Genomic DNA, 412 nt, shown 5'->3' on the forward strand with positions numbered 1-412 from the left:
ATATATATATATATATATATATAAACTTCTACGATGTGTGCATGCGTATGTGTGCGAATGATATTTTTAGTGAAAGGAAAAAGAATTCTGGATGACTTACGTCTAAATACGGCAGACTTATTATCACAGGTGATGTGAGATTTTCGGTAATTTTTTCTTTTTCTATGTGAAGGTAAAGGGCCACAACTGGAGTGTTGATGTTATTTTCTTTCGTCCTTCAATGAAAGAGAAGATTATTTGATAATAACGAGTCATAAGAAATACACATTGCATAGTTTATCACTTACAGTAAATACTACACACACACACAAACACACATACACACACTCATATACACACATATATAGATCTATTCAGCCATATACATAAATACATACACACATATACATGATATATATATATATATATATAT

The 412-nt window shown here is 29.6% G+C and overlaps 1 protein-coding gene across 4 annotated transcripts in view; it reads right to left on the reverse strand.

Moving 5' to 3' along the window:
• Nucleotides 1–412, reverse strand: part of LOC106870405 (cadherin EGF LAG seven-pass G-type receptor 1) — a 535,294-nt gene that overhangs the window by 163,412 nt on the left and 371,470 nt on the right. For all 4 annotated transcript variants that reach the window (XM_014916457.2, XM_052966877.1, XM_052966875.1 and 1 more), the window contains one exon: nt 101–215. In XM_014916457.2, the coding sequence (XP_014771943.1) occupies nt 101–215 (115 nt within the window). The remainder of the gene's footprint in view (nt 1–100; nt 216–412) is intronic.

This window comes from Octopus bimaculoides, chromosome 4 (genome assembly GCF_001194135.2).
Source record: "Octopus bimaculoides isolate UCB-OBI-ISO-001 chromosome 4, ASM119413v2, whole genome shotgun sequence".
NCBI classification, from domain to species: Eukaryota; Metazoa; Mollusca; class Cephalopoda; order Octopoda; family Octopodidae; genus Octopus; species Octopus bimaculoides.